The sequence below is a fragment of the Triticum aestivum genome, chromosome 6A, assembly GCF_018294505.1.
Source record: "Triticum aestivum cultivar Chinese Spring chromosome 6A, IWGSC CS RefSeq v2.1, whole genome shotgun sequence".
NCBI classification, from domain to species: Eukaryota; Viridiplantae; Streptophyta; class Magnoliopsida; order Poales; family Poaceae; genus Triticum; species Triticum aestivum.
The window spans coordinates 52,898,472-52,914,407 of NC_057809.1; the positions used below are offsets into that span (position 1 = coordinate 52,898,472).

The 15,936-nt window shown below is 44.3% G+C and overlaps 1 protein-coding gene across 2 annotated transcripts; it reads right to left on the reverse strand.

Annotated features, from left to right (window-relative positions):
• Positions 1-6,821: 6,821 nt before the first annotated feature.
• LOC123131956 (putative pentatricopeptide repeat-containing protein At1g19290) lies at positions 6,822-14,924 on the reverse strand. 2 transcript variants are annotated; one of them, XR_006464429.1, is made up of 5 exons: positions 12,032-14,924; positions 11,517-11,586; positions 10,091-10,334; positions 9,596-9,645; positions 6,822-9,511 (listed from the first exon to the last, which is right to left on the reverse strand). XR_006464429.1 is itself a non-coding variant. In XM_044551687.1 (1 exon), exon 1 carries the CDS (start codon positions 14,769-14,771, stop codon positions 11,958-11,960), a length of 2,814 nt encoding a protein of 937 aa, XP_044407622.1. In that variant the 5' UTR covers positions 14,772-14,924; the 3' UTR covers positions 11,594-11,957. The 2 variants fall into 2 exon arrangements, 1 of the variants encoding a protein (XP_044407622.1); XM_044551687.1 differs by lacking the exons at positions 6,822-9,511; positions 9,596-9,645; positions 10,091-10,334; positions 11,517-11,586 and having other exon boundaries at positions 11,594-14,924.
• Between the last annotated feature and the right edge of the window lie 1,012 nt (positions 14,925-15,936).

The following is a 15,936-nucleotide window of genomic DNA, read 5'->3' on the forward strand; positions in this document are numbered from 1 at the left end:
TCCGGCACCGTCTAGTGTACGGTCGGATGTTCTGAGGGAGTTGGTGGGGCGAGCGGCCATCTCAGATGAACACCGTGTGCTGATGAATACGGTGATGGAGAGAATCTCGTCCGCCGAAAGCGGATTGCATAAAGCTTTTATGAGTCTACTAACAGGTTTTGAGGTACGTAAAATAATGTATGATAGTCCTGCACATGCTAAGTGTGCCCTGTGTAGATAGTAGCCCCTGAGACTCTGGTTGTCGTTGGGAACGACGACGATCAGAGGATCATAATCCCAGGTAGTAACCATACTGCTTTTATGAGCAGGTGATGGAAGCTCCGGTGGCTAGCCGGACTAGCGAGTTTGCCCATTTAAAACGGCAGTTGGATGCGGCAGACGCCGACATCGAGCTTGTTAACAAAAGGCTTGACGAGGCGCAGGGTAGGTGTTATTATCTGGTAAACGCCGCATAGTAAGAGCAGCATGAAGCCAGTATATTTAACATGTTATTACTGCAGATGGAGCTGCCACTGTTGAAGCCTTGCGGGCGGAACTTGCCCGAGCCAAGGAACAAGCGAGATTGGGTAATGCGGCTGCTTTGAAGGCGGCCGAAGAGTTGCGAGCCGAGAAGGCCGCGCATGGCGAGAGCCGGGATAAGATGGCCAATATGGCCGTAGAATTAAAAGCCGCCGTCGACCGTTGCCGGGCTCTTGAAAAGGAAAACCAGGCGAAGGCATCGGACCTTGAGAAGGCTGCTGCAACGGGAAAAGACCTCCGCTCTGCTATGAGGGCAAAGAAGGAGGAGCTGCGGGAAGCCGGGGATATTGTAGCCGGGAAATCCTTTATGCTGCAGAGGAAGTTCGGAGATCCACGGTATGCCCCTCTGGATCGGCTGTGGAGTTCGGAGGATGTGTATATGGATTTGGCGGCGAGCGCTGCCGATGCGGCCAAATACTTCCAGAGTCAGACGGACCGTGAAGTAGACCAGCTGTTTTGGAAACAATTCCTTTCTCCCGAGCGTCCGCTTTCATTGACGGACCAATTAGCCGAATGGGCCGAACTAAATAGGTTGTCCGGACTCTCCATGAGGTCTGTTGTGGATCAGCTATGGCCGGGAAGGTCGAAACCGAGCAGCTATTTCAGCTTGGTGCAGCAGTTCCTTGACGTGGTGCCGCGCATAAATGCGATGAAGAGGTCGGCGTGCATAGAAGGCGCACGAATGGCCTTTGCCCGTGCTAAAGCATACTGGGCAGAGATGGATGCTACCACTGTTGCAGCGCAGGATTCGGCCATAGGTCGAAGGGCTGCTGAGCACTACTTTGAGGAAGTTCTTGAGGGTGCTCGTTTGATAGAGACCCAGTGCTCAAAAAATATTATGTTTGAGTGACATGTAATCTCATTGTAAGCGAAATGCTTTTATAAATTTTCATAAGGCTACTTTTATACTTTTGCCTGAAAGTAATGTGATGCCTCCTGGGCGGCCGTTTATGTATACATGTGTATAACCTGAAAGATTGCAGTCGTCGGCTTCAACCCCCACGCATATAATGCGGAGGTGTTCGCAGAAACACGCGTTCACACTTAACCCAACGTCTTGGTCCTATTAAGGAGGTGATAGCGGAGCGAGCGAGGCAACCGGACTATAATGCTTTAACACTTTCACTTAGCCATAGGAGTTTGACAGTGGGGCTACTAGATAGCCCCTGGTGGCTCCGCACTCTCCCGATCCCGGGGTGCGTATATGCCTGGCCGGAAAGCGGCCCTTCGTTAAGGCGGAGGAATTCTAACATTCCCATGGGTCATCGAGTGGTTGACCAGTCTCGCGCTAGATCATGACAGTCAGTTTTCGGCTTTCTCTACTGAGGTGCTCGTCCGGATGAACCAGGGCACAATCGCAGTAGTTCTCCTGGTGCTACCTTAGCCGGTAAAGCGGAACGTAAGGCACCAAAACACAGGAGTCGGGCAAACCCAACATTTGACCAAAGACAATGATTCGGAGCTGATGCATATAGGGCCAAACTCGCGACGCCGAACACTCCCTAAGGTATTCGGTCTTTGTGGTATAAACCGGGCCTAAATAATGGCCTTCGTAAGAAGCCCCTTATGTCCAGGTACGTGCATTGGTCTGGCGTGGCCACATGCCAAGACGTCAGCATCCTTGTCAATGGTGGATATGTATCAACAAGAGACAGTAAAAAAGGTTTACGCAGGGTCTTAATCTAAAAAGAATCCTTGGAGCGGGTCCCTGCTGCACGTCTGCGCCTGTGTCTCCGTTGTGCCGTATCCTGGACGTGTGTGGCACGATGATCGTCTGTAAAAGAGAGGAATTTAGGTGAAAAAGGTTGTCGTGCAAAAAGATAATTAAAGAAACTATGCATAATTCAAGATGAGGAGGAATGGCCACATGTCTGCGCGTATTGAGCCCCTTGTAAATAGGGTGTGACCATTTATTCGGTATAAGTAGCGGCGCCGGACTTGATTAGTTGTGTCTGAGGTCTTGACGACCTATGGGGCGCTTTGGCTAGTCCGGGCGCCTTTAGTGTGTGGCTGTCAAGGCAGCCTCACTCTCTTCGGCGCACAAAGATCGCTTGATATTTCCATGCACTGAAATGATGCCGCGTGGACCGAGCATCTTGAGTGTGAGGGAGGCATAGTGTGGTATTGCATTAAAGCGAGCGAAAGCTTCGCGCCCGAGCAGTGCTTGATAGCCACTTTGAAACAGAGCGATGTGGAAGGTTAAATGCTCGCTATGGAAGTTATCGGGGGAGCCGAATATGACTTGTAGTAGGAGGGAGCCCGTACAACGAGCCCCTGGGCCTGGCGTTACTCCTTTAAAGGTAGTATTGCTATGGCGAATTTGTGTTGGGTCTAACCCCATCCCGCGGATTGTATCCTGGTATATTAGGTTTAGGCTGTTGCCGCCATCCATCGAGACTCGTGTGAAGTGATATCCGCCAATTACTGGGTCTAATACCAAGGCAGCCCATCTTGCGTGTCGGATACTTGTTGAGTAATCGCGATGGTCGAAAATGATCGGTTGGGACGACCATTGGCAGGACTTCGCGGTGAAAGACACTTGAGTATATTTTCCTGGGGGTGCCGCATTGTTTTTTTCCCTTGATCATGTGTAGTACGTTTACTGTTTTGACTTCTGGTGGGAATTTCTTTTGTTCCTCAGTGTCTTGCTTGGGAAGCTCGTCCTCGTCTTCACTTAGTGTATCCTCCCTCTTGTGTACGGCGTTGAGCTTGCCGGACTGCTTGAAGACCCAACATTCTCTATGGGTGTGATTAGCGGGCTTGCTAGGGGTACTATGTATCTGACATACCTGGTCCAGAATTTTGTTGAGGCTGGACAGCTCATCCCTGGTGCCTTTAGTGGGCGGCTTTTGACCTGACCGGGAGCTTTTAAATCCGGCATTTACTGCCGTGCCCTTCGTGTTGTCTTCTTTATTCCGGCGTTTGCTATTGCTGTTGCGCCGTGATTTCCCGTTTCCATCTCTAACTTCAGATATACTGGGGTCGCTGGTGCTGCATCTGGCTAGCCAGCTGTCCTCACCCGCGCAAAAGCGGGTCATGAGGTTTGTTAATGCGGCCATCATTCTCGGCTTATCTTGGCCGAGGTGTCTGGCGAGCCATTCGTCACGGACGCTATGTTTGAAAGCTGCCAAGGCTTCGGCGTCCAGACAGTCGACACTCTGGTTCTTTTTAGTGAGAAACCTGTTCCAAAGCTTTCAGGCTGACAATGTCAGCTTAATCATCTGTTGCGGCCATCCACAGCTAGTGGTGCTACCACTCACGCCGTGCCACTCTACCTTGCCGCGCAGCCGTCACTCCAACCATCTCTCTAAACCTCTTTAGGAACCGAGTTTTCTCCTGCGATCCCACAACCCCTACTCGAACCCATCAATCTCCAACTCTCCTCTACCCATGACGCCGCTATCATGTCAGCTGCGCCTCCGGGTCGATCCTGAATGAAGCCTCGCTACAAAAAAACCGACATGAATACTATAATTCATAGTTTTTGAAAGTTCTCAAAAACATACAATATGTTGGGGAGGTTTAAAGTGCTATAAGAAATTAAATTTTATACTTAATCTAAAATTTACCAGAATGTTCAGAAAAACTAAACCTGTTTGGAATCGTGATGAACAGTAACATCATCTTTGCTACAATTTGTCCTCTATCTTGCACAGTTTGAGTAAGAACTAACCGAATAACACTATTTTCGACATAATTGCCCTGGTGTTGTATTTTTCCAGAAACATAAAGTTTGCCAAAAATGAGAAAATTCACTTTTGGGATTTTGGGAGGAAAAGAGCCACAAAGCTAGAGACCGGCCAGGGGTGGCCCATAGGGCTCGCATGCCCTAGCCTTGGGACGCAACACAGGGGCATGTGGGACCTATAGGCTTCCTCTGGTTGACCTCTTTCACCTATTTAGCCTCTTTTGTCACAAAAACAAAGAGAATCATTTCCCCTAATTTTCTTTGAAGCAGGGACAGACGCCGCCTCTTTTCATCTTGCCGGAGGGCCGTCTAGAGAAAGATTTGAGCTCCGGACAGAGGATCATCGATAGTAGCAACTCCTTCTCTATCATCACCATCATGTGTGAGTAATCTTCTGTAGACACATGAAGTGGATGGGAATTGGATGAGATCCATCATGTAATAGTTGTAAGATTTATCATGGATTGATGTCAGAGTGTCATTGTAGTTATGTGATTGATGTTACTATAACTTTGTTATGTGTAATGCTTGTCAGTATGGGCCGAGTGATATGATATCAGATTTGAACAATATTTCTTTTCTTGAATATCTATATGTTTGGTTCATACCTACAAGTTGTATGCAGATGTTATAGTTCTTCACTAGAAACTCTCAGGTGACATGATCGGGATAGCAATGGGAATGACTATAATTTGAAGATTACATGTGTCCATCAAATGTTAATGTTTTCTTTCGGTGTTTTGTAAAATGAGTACCTTCATCACTCTCAATTTCCATTAGGATACCGCTGAAATAAGAGGGTTTGACAAGATCTACAAGTTCTTATTGTAAGCATGCAGAACTATATAAGGAACAAGGAAAAGTACTGGTTGCACCCACCTTCGGTGCACCCACGCAAGAAAACATAGCAGAACACTTTTTAAAAATCTGAATCTTTGTGGCAATGTTCATCAATAAATGTTATGGGCGCTTGCAAAGTTTGGTGGTCAAATAACATTCGAGGAGTTTTGTACAAAAAAGACAAAATTACAAAATATGCTCAAACAGTGCACTCACATTTTGACTAAAGTGATTGTCTTTTTTGTACAGAGTTCTCGGATGTTATTTGACCACCAAACTATGCAAGCGCTCATAACATTTGTTGATGAACATTCCCCCAAAGTTTCAGAATTTTTTGAAGTGTTTTGATATTTATTTATTTTGCGTGGGTGCACCGTGGGTACAAAAACCACACTCAATAGATGCCTAAATAGATTAAAGAATATGAGCTAGGAAAGTTATCCCCTGTGTTTGAACTATTATATGATTGACTCTATCCATGCAACGTCCTAGACATGGATTTTTTATTAGTACGAGTCCTAGCGTACGTCTAGAAGAAGTGGTGTATGATCTGGAAGTGAGAATGGTGAGAGGGTAGTGTTCTTCCCAATCAAGCCAAAATAAAAAATTGTCAAGTTTTTCAAAGGTAGGGTTTCTAAGAGATTGTCCCATGTATAATTCATACCAATTAAAATAAATTCTCTTAAATCGGCATGCTCTATGATTGCATTGCAAAGCTCCAATGGTCAATGCTATCTGGTTTTATTTTTCTCAGATTCATTCCTAATATAGGTTGAAATCCACACCAACTAGACAAGGCAGATGTATTATCAAGATAAACTCTAGAGATTCAGCTAAGAAGGTTGCTTTCCTCACAGGTTCAGCATCACCATAGATAGTAATCAAATTCCACCCCCAAAAAAAATTTTGTTTTGTCCAATGAAGTAATTCTGACAAATTACTCCCCAATCTCAATTTGTAAAGTCTTAAATATGTCATTGCTAATTTCAACCAGTATTCCACTTGATCTCCCTCTTGGAGGGGACTAGTGCCTGCTAATTTCGTTTCCACCACTTAATGCATGCAGCTTATTTATTTTTGAAATAAAAAATTTCTGGGTCTCGTGCGATTCCAGAAAGTCCAATTATCTTTTAACATCTAATTCATTGACAAAACATCGCTGGGAATCTCTCGTGGAAACAGTGTGTTTCACACAACCATGCATTGGTGAACTGTTTCTATTATTTTATCACTAGAGAAACTCTTTTTAATTTTTGCAAAATAGTCTCCTTCAATTTGAGCATCAGCATGCTCATTATCATAACACAACTCACTTAGGGAAGCATCACCAGTATCCATAACTTCTGGTGAGCCAGGGCAGGATGGTAAAGAGTTCTTAGTCAAGCTTTGCTGGACTAAATCACTCCTAGCCTTAATTTGCTAGTAATAATGTCTAGGTTGTGTTCTATCATATCAATAGAACAAACTAAATCAATGCCAACTAGTGAAGTAATATGCATAAGAGAAGAACTTGTATGATGTAATTTTTCAGAGTCAGCAAAATAACCATAGTTGTGTTTAGCAGATGCTCTCGCCTCACATCTTCTCTATCTTTGAGTCTATCACACCTACTTGGAACCCCTTCTCCTTCAGCATTGACATCTACATTGATATTCTTCCCAGTGATGGACACACGTACTACTCTGGACACACGTACATATAGGCACCGGATTCCGGGGTTAGTTCACAATTGAGAGATTATTATTCCAAGCTCCATATAAACACACACACACACACACATAGTGCCTGTGAAGACGTACATTTATTTGTTTTGCATAACGGTCATATCAGACCGATCACCACAGATTTCAAGAGTATAAGATCAACTAGCTGGCTAGCCGACGACGGGGATGACTACGACCCGGTGGACGACCCCCTCCTCCTGCTGGTAGAAGACGAGGACGCGGTCCGACTGGAAGCCCGGCGGGGCTGGGATGGTGCCCACCGGCAGCGAGTCGATGGTCAGCTCCGGCCTGTCGCTCTTGATCTTGTCCATCGCCGGGTACACAGACCAGTGGAGCACCTCTGGCCACGATGTCTTCCCAGGAGAGCTCATCTTCAGATACTGATGTACTTGTATGGGTTTAGCACAGGCTCTATCCTATCTATCGTACGTCTTGGACTGAATATATAGGCTGGCCGAGTTGCGGTGCTCTTCACTTCAGGTAAAATAAATGCATAGGTTGGCTGGCTGGCATGCTAGAGATTACCGCCCATATGTTGGATGTCATCAGAATTTCTTGTTTAGTTAGTTAATCTGCTGACTGAGCTGGCAAAACAATGCCAGGCTAGCTAACTGATATGTCCTATGCACATATACGTCATGCATGGATATGCATCTTACTCTATATACTAAGGGCACGTACAATGGTGGCATATGGATACAGATGCCCCATGACAAAAAGTAGTTTCAAGCATCTATATTGATTTTTTCTCTCCAATGCAAGCTACTACTAGTGGGCATCATCAAATAATATAAAGTAGACTCTCATTACACATGCATCCTACTCTTCACTTCAACTTTTCCAACTTTATGCACCAGACCACAATTTTTCTCTCCAAGCATCCGCCTCCTGCATCCCTATCCGAACCTACTTTTTCTGACATCGATCCTACATGGCATGTGAGGCATCACACTGGGGCTATGCACTGGCCATGCCCTAATGGGACATAGCGGACAGATGGAAGAGTTTATGGTTGACGTGTTCAGCCAGGCTAAGCCATGGCTTTCTGGGGGAAATATTCGGTTGTACGGGGAAAAACGACATGGACACTATAGGCACTTCAAAGTTTATTACACAAATTATCAAAAGCCTACATATGTTGGGGAAGTAATGCTCTATAAACGCGTAAAAGTTTATATAGTCGAACTCAAAGCTATTTGAATGCATGGAAAAACAAATCCTGATTCCAATAATGACGAACAGTAACGTCACTATTCATGTTGATTTTGTTAGTATCTTCCGAAAGAATATCAGTGTGAACTTGAAATTACACATATTCATTAAAATTAATTACCGTGCCAACATACGGTAAATTTTGAGAAATTCTCAATTAAAACTCTAAAAGTGGTTTCAGTGTAACTTGAATTTTATTGGATATATAGTTTCTTATAGCTTGCTGCAACCATGACCAGAAATGAAAATGTTCATCTAGTCATACGCACATCTGAACCCTATAGCGCAGGTAAGATCACTTTGTGCGGTCTATAGCCAAAATTTTGTGTAAGACATTGACAAAAATATATGGATATTAACGAGGAAAATCATGAAGTGTAGCTGCCCATAGCCCCTTAATCTATCACAACAGTTCGCCAGATTTTTAGATGACACATAACTATTAGTAGTATGCCAAGGAGCAATGATAAAACTTCATGTCATATGGTCATGCTGCACTGAAACGAAAAAAAGTGACGGTCAAGATAGCTGACCTCAATGTACATTTTTATCGAGGGGGCAACACAGGGGTCACAGATTTAGTTTCTGACTTCCAAGTTTAGCCATCCAAGTAAGTAGTACTCGTATTCAGGTTCAGTTGTAAGATCAAAGCTGAAAGCACCACAAAATTAGATAACATATGCGCCTTTAGATTTCTTTAGTTCCTAGAACTATTGAATCAATCGATAAGACCTCATGGACAACAATCTAGCACCAAAACAGGAAATCCGAACAGGTGCAAGCAAGATATGCATAGGGCTCTTATCTTTCAATGCCATCATAAACCAGCAGGCATGCAAATGCAAAATTAGCATATACTCTAATAACCAATAACAGATGGTGTACTGTTAGCTTTATCTTGCGAAGACTGTTATTTTCTCAGGAGGATATCAAAATGATATTTCTCTCACATGGGGCAAATGCAACATATCCAGATCACATGGGGGAAATGCTATTTTCTGAGAAGGATATCCAATGCCTTAAACTCGATGAGACAATAAAACTGGACAGGCCATATATCTGTTCTACCTAAAGATCATGCTTGTATAGTGTTATCCCATCAAACCTTAGTCACCCTATGAAGCTTAGCGCTGTTACTGAACACGTAGTTCAAATCATCCGCTGAGTGCAAGGTTCATTTTCACAGTGAGAGGAAGATTAAAAAACCTATTGTCCTTGAAAACAATTGAATGCGCAATGTGCTTTATGACAGGATTGCAGATTGTACTGTTCCAACTTCCAGTTTCGAGGAATGGCTATGCGTAGCACATAGCCAATGACTTCTGACCATGACATATTTACTTACCCGACAATTAAATATGAGTTACTCACTGGATATGTAGTACCTGGAGGTAAATAGTGGCACGCCTCTTGCTGCGCACAATCTTGCCTATTCATGTGCAGATGGCCACGGTGTACAGAAGTGTGATGCCATGTCAGGTGCTTCCCCGGTGTGTGCTTGTCCACCACGTGCTTCTTCTCCTCTGACCTGCAGGACCGTGCAGGATCAATTTACAGAAAGATTATGAAGTCACACAAAACAATAAATAGAAACGCATTGTGCTTTTTGTACCTCTCCTTGCGATTATCAGCCTTAAGGAGTGTTCCATCCAAGCATGAAGGCTGTAAGCAATTTCAATGTTTTAGTGCTTCACTTCATATGGATAAATTTAAAAAAATACTAAAACATCTAAGGAACTTATTAGCCATTTAAACAATGCTCGAATTGGCAGAGAAAATTAAGCAAAATCCCCCAGTATAATGTCGCCAAAGCTATTCTGTGTAGGGATTTTTTTTTCTGTCTTGACACCATAACATATTCCAAAAACATAGGCAAGTTCAACGAAGTCCTTCCACTTCAGAAAGATTAATTAACTTAACATGCATTAACTCATCTATGACATTGTTCCGCAAAAAAAATATAAAAATTCAGTTGTAAATAAAGAATTTGCTGATAGAAAGAGTGTTAGTTGCCAATAAAATGCAAAAACAATATAGAACAGCAACATGTTACAAAATAGTAAGAAAAATACTTAAAAGATGCAACAACTTTGCACTCTAACGTTACCAAAGCTATTGTGTGAATGATCCCCCAGTGTAAGCTCTGTATATGAATATTATTCATTCCCCACCTCGCCGACATAAGATTCGTGTCTCCCTAGGCTCCGTCCACCAGAGCACGCACATTGCCAGCAAGCCAGCGGCGATGCAGGCCGACATCCTTACAAAGGAAAAGCATCTTATCTGCAAGAAACTGACTGTCATCTTCGATGAGGCCACCTCCGATGACGCCAGGAAGCTCTGAGAACTGTCTGAGGTACAAGGGAAAAGCCAATGTGATCAATGTTAGCTGCATTGAAATTCTTTGAGACTTTTTTAATTAGAATTGATCTCAAAAGGCAGAATTTTTGTGTGGTACTAAAACAAATGAACCTCTTCCCTGTTATCTCGTCTGAGCACTTGTGAGAAAAAATCGTATTAAGGTTAATGATGACAAAGCACGAGGAAAGTTGAAAGTTTAAGCGAAGTGCATATCTACTCGAGAATTTACCAGGAGGCTATTCGAAAAGGTCTTGCTCACATGCATGGATGTGCTGCATTATAAAATTGTAGAGGGTGGAGGTTTGAGTTTTTGATAGCATTTCGTTATTTGTAAATAATATCAAATTCTTTGTTTGTATTGTGCTGGGACCATTGCTTGATTCTTGGCTATATATGACCACCTAACCATGGTTAACAAATGTGATGGAGAATATATTTCATTCCTGCATTATGATCGCTTATGTAGTATTGTTCTTAAGGCATAGTTCTACATGTTATGCTCATGCTATGGTGAGCAGAATGAAGAGCATTGCATGATGTTCATTTAATTTTAGTGCACTTGACCATAAATCAGGATTTTGTGCAGCATATAATGGAGGCTCTATAATCTAAGACATACACTTCTTGACCATGATTTATCTATTGAACTATTTGCACCTACAAAAGACAGAAAACATGTGCCACAAATGTGATATTTGGCACCTTGAAAAGCCAGATAAAGAGCAAGAAGGGTACACCGTACATGGCATGTTACCTATATGCATTGAAAATCTCTTCACCAAAACAATTGTTCTTAGAGATATAAAATAAAACATTCCTCAGGTTATCCATTTTTTCTAACAATAGCATAAGTAGACAAGCCATGAATAACATATTTGAAGGTCAGCAACTCAGCATCGACTGGTAGAACTAACAGAATCATTAATACTATCTAACGAGTTTTGGATCCTCATATTCCTAGCAATCCTACGGTGCAGATACAAACAACAATAACACCTGGTTTGCTGATTAAATAGACAACAACTCAAAGGCACATCCAAATACACTTGTGAATGTGAAAAGAACACTTAAACCCAACAAAATAATTTATATTCTCCCTTCCATCTATATCAAAGACTATCACCCAAGAGTGCCACTTTGAAGCTCTGAATGATGATACAAAAGAGTGTTACCTTCATCCTCTTCTTGACTGGAGAAGTTTGCATGATATCCACCACCTTTAAAACCTCTCGAGACAGTGACCTAATAAAATCGATCCAAAGATGAACATGGATTGCATGAGTACTCCCTCGGTTGTAGGACAAAAAGGATAATGTGTGATGCAGAAAGCGGAACATTTTCTTCCAGTGCATTCACCTAGACCTTTGAAGCTTCTGATTTTACAAAAAGCTGGTTTGTGAAACATGATCCCTAACACTAAGTAGACTAATACGTGAAATAAAAATAAGCAGGAAAAAAACAGATCAGACTAAATTTATACAAGAAAATGAGGTAATGATAACTTATCGATTCATTGAAAGTTGAGGTGGAGTCTTGTGATTTGCTTTCTCATGCAAGCCATAACTAACCAACATCTTCCAAGTAATGAAAAGTATATATACACAAACAAAAAGTTAGCACTGTCCATATTTACATTCTGGCTGTTTACAAATTACAACAGGATCTGCATGTTTTACATGTCCAGTACCATTGGCAGGCAGAAGTCCACGGATATGCATCTCATTGTAAAGCTTGGAAATCTCTTTCATATTACCACACCGAACATAACCTTGAATCAGTGTCCAATATGTAACATAATTTGGATCCACATTATTCTCAATCATTTGATCCAGAAGCTTGATTGCTTCTTCCATATACCCTTGAGTACAGAGACCATGGATCAGTATAGAATAGGTGAATACATTAGGCTGAATACCTTGCTCGATCATCTTTTGTTTTAACTTGAAGGCTTCAGTTGTATTACCATCCTTGCAATGTCCATCAATCAGGGTATTATAGGTGATAGCATTAGGGGACATACCCTTTGATTGCAACTTACTGAAAAGACTAACTGCCCTTTGAACATTCCCAGACTTGCAGAGGCCATAGATGAGAGAATTGTATGTTACGATATTTGGAGTAAGACCAACGCCCAACATCGCATCCCTCAGGCCAAAAGCTACATCGACAAAACCTGAGGCAGAGCAACCATGAATGAGGCTAGAATAAGTGTAGTTATCAGGAACGAATCCCTTTACTTTCAGATCCTCAAACAAATTTCTAGCATCTGAAACTCTACCCAATTTGCACAGCCCAAAAATAACAATGTTCCACATAATTTTTGCAGACTGATGATTTCCGCCAGCAACAGATTCAATGACATGTGCTACTTTACCAATATCAAGCGTGTTTGCACTGCAGTTTGGAATCATGTCTGTGCCGACAAGATTTTGCAACATCAAATTTGCCTCATCAACCTTTCCCTGTCTATAGAAACAGCTCACTAAAGCACTGCAGATGAAGAGATTTGGAGCCAGACCTTTCTCGGCCATTTCAAAATACAAATCATAGGCATCATGCAGATTGCCCTCTTTACACCATCCAGCTATCAGGGCTCCATAAGTGACTGTATTAGGAGAAAATCCCTTTGCAGTCATTTCAACAACGATATCATTCACCTTGCCACTTTGCCTAGCTACAAAGAATCCGGTTATGAAAGAATTGAACATTTCAACTGAAGGAGCAAAGCCTAAATGTTCCATGTCAACCCTAATTTGAGTAGCTCTATCCAGGTCACCTATTTTACAGTAACCATCAATTAGTGTTCTGTAAGTCAAGCTGTCAGCAGGACATCTCCATTCCTTCATCCTACCAAATAGCTCCTCTGCTTCAACCATCCTCCTAATCTTACACAGCCCATTGATAACTGTGTTAACTGTAACCACGTTTCTTCCCAAACCCCTTGCTAAGGTTTCCTTCCAAAGGTTCAAGGCCTTCTCGGTTTTACCTGCTTTGAAGAAACCATCCAGCAGTGTGCTACAGCTAATTTCATTAGGCACTACTCCTCTCTTCAACATCAAGAACCACAATTTAAGTGCATCATCAATAGCACCACGTGAGCAAAAACCATTCAATAGCGTGTTATATGTTAGTGTTGTTCCTGCGAACCCATTCCTTACCATCATATCACAGGTTGCAAATGCCTTGTTCATGGAACCATTTCTGCAATACCCATCTACTAGAGTATTGTAACTGTATTTATCCAGACTCACCCCTCTGTCCTCCATCTCCTGTAAAAGTTTCTCTACTTCAAACATCCTCCCCAACTTGCAATATCCATTGATCAGTGTGTTGTACACAAACAAATTAACCTGCAGTCCGACATCAATCATCTCAGCTCTTACCCTGTTGGCATCTTCCATTCTTCCCCTTTGGCAATAGCCATTGATCACCGCACCATAGGCTACCTCGTCAACCACAATCTTCTCATTTTCTTTCATTTCCCTTACCACCCTCTCAGCCTCCTCCACCCTCCCCTCCTTACAGTAACCCTTTACAAGTAAGGTATATGTCACAACATTCGGTGACAGACCCTTACTCTCCAGTGACAGCAAAATCCTTCTCGCAGCCTCGGCCTGTCCTACTCCACAATACCCATCCATAACCGCATGATATGCCACAAGGTTCACCTCCACACCCATCCTCTCCGTGTCCTGCACGAAATCCACTGCTTGTGCCACCCTCCCATCCCTGCAGTACGCCTTTGCCATGATGGCCACCGTGAACTCGTCCGGCAGTGTACCATCACACCGCATCTGCTCAAACACAGCCACCGCGGTGCCCACATCCCCAGCCTGTACAAGCTGGTTGAGCAGGCGGTTGCAGGACCGCAGGGTGCGGCGGCACCCGAACTTCCCCATTTCATCGAACACGTGGAGGGCGTCGGTAAGCTGGCCAGCGTCTGCGTGGGCTCGGAGGAGCAGGTCGAAGGAGGCGGCGGAGAAGGAGAAGTCTTTGTACACCTCGGCGAGGTGGGGGAAGAGGGATGGGGCTGCGGAGCTGGAGCGGGCGGAGAGGAGCGAGGCGACGAGGGCGCGCGCGGCGGGCAGGCGGCGGGCGTGGGCGAGGATGTGAAGGAGCTGGGCGTGGGCGAGGAGGGAGGGGCGGTACGGGGCAAGGCGGAAGAGGTGGAGGGCGGCGTCCGGGTCGAGGCGGACGCGGCGGAGGGCGGCGTGGAGGAGGGCGTGTGTGAGCGGGGAGGAGGAGAGGAGGCGGGAGACGGCGGGGAAGCGGTGGAGGAGGAGGAGGCGAGTGAGACGGCCTAGTAGAGTGGTGTCGGTCGCGGCGCCGACCTCGCCGTCGGCTTGGGGCGGAGCGGAGGAGTGGATGGGGCGGCGGCGGAGGAGGGGGGAGGAAACAGGTCGGAGTAAGTGGCATCTCTGGAGCATGTATTGGTCGGAGAGGTATGTGGTGGTCTTGCTGCGGCGGCGGGGTGGTAAATGGGAAGGCGGAAGCGGTGGGTGGCGGCCGGCGGGGCGGTAAATGGGAAGGTGGCGGCCGGCGAGTCGGGTGGTCGGAGAAGAACGGGAGACAGGACGAGAGGGGTGGGCTAGTGAACTGAAGTGGGGTTTGGGGTAGGTCACCGAAGTGAGGCCCAACCTAGCCCAGCCCGTTATAAATTCAATAAGGCCGGCTCGCTAACCAGACGGAACTCGATACTGTACATCGAAGTCTCTTAGAGCCAGCCAGGAGCATTCCCCTAAAAAAAACTGTTGAGGAGTGCTCCTTCGAGAGCCTCCCCAACAATCACATGGGATGGGGTGAAAGCGCGCCACAGCCGCCGCCATGTGTCGCGCTCTAAACGCTCTTTCTGAAAAAATTATTTTTCCGCACGTATTTTTGGCTTTTTAGATGATCTTTCGCCTTTCAGTTTTCCACTTTTCTTTCTTAGCTTTTCAAAAAAAAATCAGGAAAAAAATTGAAAGAAAAAACGCAATTTTTCCATGAGAGGCATGGTTTTGCTTCCACAAGAGGTATAAATTTGTTTCTGCGAGAGACACGGTTTTTCTTTCGTTAGCGGCACGGTTTTGCTTCCGCGAGGGACATGGCCGTGCCTTTCGGAAACGAAAAAATACGCAATTTATCTTTTTTTCTTTCGTGAGAGGCACGGGCATACCTCTCGGAAACGAAAAAATGTGTTTTTTTTTCATGAGAGGCATGGTTTTACTTCCACGAGAAGCACAATTGTACTTACACGAGAGGCATGGTTGTGCCTCCCGGAAATAGAAAAAAATGTGTTTTTTTTGCTTTCGTGAGAGGCACGGTTTTGCTTCCGCGAGAGGCACGGCCGTGCCTCTCGCGGAAGCAAAACCGTGCCTCTCACGAAAGAAAAAACATGCTTCCGGTTCAGTTTTTTAGTCTGGTTTTTTCTAGAAAAAATCAAAACCTATCAGCATGGGATCTAGATTTCAAGATCTCGACGCGAGGAAACCAATGGTGAAAACGATTCAAGATTGGATGCACGGTTTAAAAGATAAAATGTTTTGAATAAATGGATCTAAAAAAAGGGAAAGCTCCCATGTTGCAACGCACATGCAGCGCGCCCATCTGTCA